Source organism: Branchiostoma belcheri, unplaced genomic scaffold, assembly GCF_001625305.1.
Source record: "Branchiostoma belcheri isolate BF01 breed outbred unplaced genomic scaffold, Haploidv18h27 scaffold3, whole genome shotgun sequence".
Taxonomy (NCBI): domain Eukaryota; kingdom Metazoa; phylum Chordata; class Leptocardii; order Amphioxiformes; family Branchiostomatidae; genus Branchiostoma; species Branchiostoma belcheri.
This window is the reverse complement of record NW_017803909.1, coordinates 6,716,301-6,720,970: the sequence shown is the minus strand read 5'-3', so window position 1 is coordinate 6,720,970 and position 4,670 is coordinate 6,716,301. Positions and strand designations below refer to the sequence as shown.

Genomic DNA, 4,670 nt, shown 5'->3' with positions numbered 1-4,670 from the left:
TTAAATGTTACATCCCTACATTCATTTGAATGTTCAGCAAGAAATCAGATTTCTATATCTATTCTGAAACAGACTATACGTGAATCTACTCAAGTTTTTAACACATAAAAATTACATGTTGGTTGAGGAGGCGGTGTTATTTTACCTGCATTTTACAAAATTGTAGCTTTCATTTAAAATGTTAGTGAGTGCTTCAGGGAACAATTGGTTCAAAAATCAAATAAAGCCTGAGTGTGTAATTGTAAGTACGTCTATCCATGATGTCTTGTACACAACTACAGTCCAGTTACTCATCTTAATGTACTACTACTGAACAGCTTTAAGTGAGAAAGATGTCATGATGGGGACTGATCAATTCCGTGATTGCTTTCTGTAAAATACAATGCGGTGATCTGACAAAAAAGAAATCCACCAGAATGTAACATACACGGAAATAAGATTATACTGCATACCTATAATGCTATTTTGAATGTGAACTTCTACCTACACAGCTGAATAATATTTGGAATGTAAAAAAAAATGCATTGTGAAAAACTAACTCCTGTTGATGGAGTGCTATCAATGGAGCCGAGAAAAATAAATGAGCTATAAAGGAAATGGTGTGAGTTTTTCTTATTCTTTTTTTCATATTTGATTCCTTGGCTCTGTGTGTTTAACATCATATCCTATGTTTTTTATGAGGCACCTGAATGGCCATGTTGATTTGATTATATGCATGACATCCACATGCGCATTAATTTTTGTCCGTTTCCAAAAAAAAAGTTTTCAACCATACCATGAATCACACAAGGCACCAGCAAAATGAGCAAATATATGCCGTAAATTGCAAAAAATAATATTGGAAAACGATACTAATGTCATAGAATGACAAAATAGATTTTCCTTTCAAAAGAGAAAGGAAAAAAAGAAAATGCAAAGAAATGAATACTGGTATGAAGAGTCTATTTTTTGCCATACAATACCCATATGTTTAGTCATTTGTTCAACCTTCATGACCACGTAGATTTCATAATGAAAGCAACTTTTCTTTTTTAGCCAAACATTTTTATGCGCACGCTCGCATCAGTTTTTGGGTTCCCAGGGGATGTCATCCATATAATCAAATTAACATGGCCTTAGCACCCAACAAAGTTTACTCAACCGTGGGGCATGATGGGACTGTTTTGTTGACCTTTGACCATAACAAAGCAGGTGTTTGGACTCGGAACTAGTCCTGTAGGAGCAAACTTCGTTTTTCCTGCTTTGAGCGTCAAACAAACTTCGCATATCGTGGGATTTTCAAGGAACTGTCGACAAATTTCTCCCGGAAGGTCTCTTTGAAGCGAATAAAGGGGAAAAGACGCTCATCGCCTGGTTAAGGAAAGAGACGATCGCGATGGTTGGGAGACCAGTCGGGAGAGGGGCGTGGTGGGACTGTGGACTTGTCCTGTGCCTTTGTACCTTGTTTTTCTCTTCTGCGGAAGGTGAGATCGATATAATATCAGTCAACAGGCTTTTGATAACAATACAGCAACACGCACCAATTCAGCATGCCTCTTATGATCCTTGGGCAATATAAGACGTGTCTCATATAGTAATTTGTCACACATTAAACGTTAGATCTGATGCAAGCACTTTACTTACTGCTTTGCTCTTATATGTTACAACAAAATTGTTGACCATTTAAGTCTTTTTGTGCCACTTTATTATCATACATTACTTTATTATTTTGCATTACTTCATTATCTCATTGTTGCTATTTGCTAAAATTATTATTAGTATTTTTTTGTTACAATTATTATCATTGTTGATATGCATTATTTATTGAAAAGGATTGTCACTTAATTTTGGTCAGGGAGTCTAATGGGCTTTCCTGCTTCTCGTGACCTTTTTACATGTATTAGATGTAAATAAAGTTGAAATGAATAAATAAATAAAAAAATGTGCAGATTAAAAATTTAAAAGTGTACACAATGCAGCTGGGCTGACCATTATGATCACCGATATTTTCAGAGAGATAATGATGCTCATGAGTAACTTATGGCCTCCTCACCTCACCAGTCCCATAGCAGTCTGTACTGCCGTTGGGGCAACTAAACTGTCCACAAGAGTTATCCACCCAGGGCGGTTCTCAGCCAGACTTGTCAGGTGACTCAGGGGATGTCCTTTCTATTCCTTCAGGTCACTAGTCCACTGGTCCTTCGAGGGCGCCCCCTCAGTCGTCCACCCTCCGCCTTCCCTTGCACTGTAGTGTGAGCTAAGGTACCCTTCGCTCTGGTTACGTGTCCAAACCACTGCAGCTTCCTCTTCTTTACCAGTGACAGGAAACTGGGGAGAGGGCCTGCCAGTGACTTGACTCGCTGCATAACTTCTTGGTTTGTGGTGTATGAAGACCAGTGGATCTGTAACAATCTCCGATTGTGGTCACTTAATCATATTAAGTTAATGATACTGTATGTTTCCTCCACAGGTCTGCCCTTTAAGTTTGCCTCTGTGTATGGAGACCACATGGTGTTACAGCAGGCCCCCCACAGGGCTGTACTGTGGGGACAGGGGGACCCTGGGTCTAATGTCACCGTCCAGATCACACCAGGGGACAGCGAGTTCAAAACAGGTGAGGAGGGGTGTGGTGTGCTATTTAAGGTAATTTTGACAAATTGGTTCTTTATCTAATAGTGGCTTTGATGGTGTATTATCGAAGTGATTTGCAAATTTAGAAAAATTATAAGACAACAGATTATTATTTTTTATGTAATGTAACCATCAGATATGGACCATCAAAAAAGATAAATAATTTGGTATAACTCCCATGAAGTAAAGTTCAGAAGAACCATGCATGTTCTTAGCCATTCTGGTGTATTTGGATGGAGACTTTGGGGGTCCTCTTGTTTATTGATTGACATTATGGAAACGTTATCACCAGCCTGCAAAATTTTTCTATAACACGTCAAGGACAGAATTGTAATCATCTCAACACAGTGAAACAGGTATCAAAACGTTGTCTAACCCTTTTCTATACCTTAAAAGTCAACAGTGATGCAGGTGTGTGGAATGTGACACTTGACCCAATGAAGGCAGGTGGACCGTACACAGTCAAGGCCGTCCAGTATTTCAAAGGTCCAACGCCGCTAGCGCAAGTCATCGAGCTGGACGACATCATGTTTGGTGACGTCTGGGTCTGTAGTGGACAGAGTAACATGCAGTTCACTGTTATGATGGTAGGTGGCAGGTTTTACCTGTGACTGTGTATGGTGCACCTGCCGTCATTGGGTCAAACTTTTGTATGATATAAACTGTTATAAATCAACTTGTTTTATTCCTTAAAAGTCAACAGTGATGCAGGTTTGTGGAATGTTACCCTTGACCCAATGAAGGCCGGTGGACCGTACAATGTCACAGCCAGGCAGTGCTTCAAAGATCCAATCCCACTGGACGTGGTTATAACACTGGTGGACGTCATGTTTGGTGATGTCTGGGTCTGTAGTGGACAGAGTAACATGCAGTTCACAGTACTGATGGTAGGTGGACTCGTAACTCTGAGAAAAATGAGTTATGAGTGGTGACTGTGTATGGTTTGCCTGCCTTCTAAGGGTCAAGGTTTTAGCAGTCTAACTCTTTTCATTTGTATGATATAAGCTGTTATCAGTCTTAACTTTTTATTCGTTAAAAGTCAACAGTGACGCTGGTTTGTGGAATGTAACTCTTGACCCTATGAAAGCTGGTGGACCATACAATGTCACAGCTATCCAGTACTTCAAAGGTGTAACGCCACTAGAGGCCATCCGCAAATTGTTCAACGTCATGTTTGGTGACGTCTGGGTCTGTAGTGGACAGAGTAACATGCAGTTCACTGTGATGATGGTGGGTGGCAGGTTTATATATTGTAACTCACAACTAATACAATATTTAATACAGACAAGTTTGTTAAGCTTACAGTAACTGTTGCAGATTTGATAATCCATCATTACCAAAGGGTTACTAGACTAAGAATACATTTGTATGGTTGTGAAACATTAATATTTGACCCAACATAGCTAGTCTGAGATAATATTGTCTGTCTGGGCTTTTGACATTCCGACATTTGTACATGTACATGCACATTTTGACATGATCTTTTTCCTCAGTAGTTTTCCTAGTTATGCATGCATTCTCCTACTTGAACTTGAATCCAGTGATCATTCATTCTAATGCTTTTCCCGTTATCTCCTTCAGGGGTTCAACTCCACGGAGGAAATCCTGGCAGCTAACAACTACCCCAACATCAGACTGTTCACAGCAGGGCTGTTGGGCTCCAACACACCCCTCAGTAACCTGGACAGTGTGGAACAACCCTGGTCTGTGGCAAGTGCAGGTACTGGCTTTATAGATACACACTAGTGCTGAGCAACATACGTTTTGCCCTTAAGTTCTGTATAGCCGATATAACTGCCCTTTGGCGTAACATACCAGCTTTGCTGGCACAAGGCACAGCGGTGGCTGGCTACATTACACCTAACCACTTGTTACACCTAACCACTTGTTACACCTCACCACTTGTTACACCTAACCAGATGTTACACCTCACCACTTGTTACACCTAACCAGATGTTACACCTAACCACTTGTTACACCTAACCACTTGTTACACCCAACCACTTGTTACACCCAACCACTTGTTACACCTAACCACTTGTTACACCTAACCACTTGTT

General features: G+C 40.3%; 1 protein-coding gene across 1 annotated transcript in view; it reads left to right on the top strand.

Moving 5' to 3' along the window:
• Nucleotides 1-1,326: 1,326 nt before the first annotated feature.
• Nucleotides 1,327-4,670, top strand: part of LOC109473446 (sialate O-acetylesterase-like) — an 11,914-nt gene continuing 8,570 nt past the window's right edge. The window contains exons 1-3 of the mRNA XM_019773307.1: nt 1,327-1,463; nt 2,450-2,593; nt 3,650-3,840. Coding sequence (XP_019628866.1) covers nt 1,376-1,463; nt 2,450-2,593; nt 3,650-3,840 — 423 coding nt within the window. The 5' untranslated portion in view covers nt 1,327-1,375. The remainder of the gene's footprint in view (nt 1,464-2,449; nt 2,594-3,649; nt 3,841-4,670) is intronic.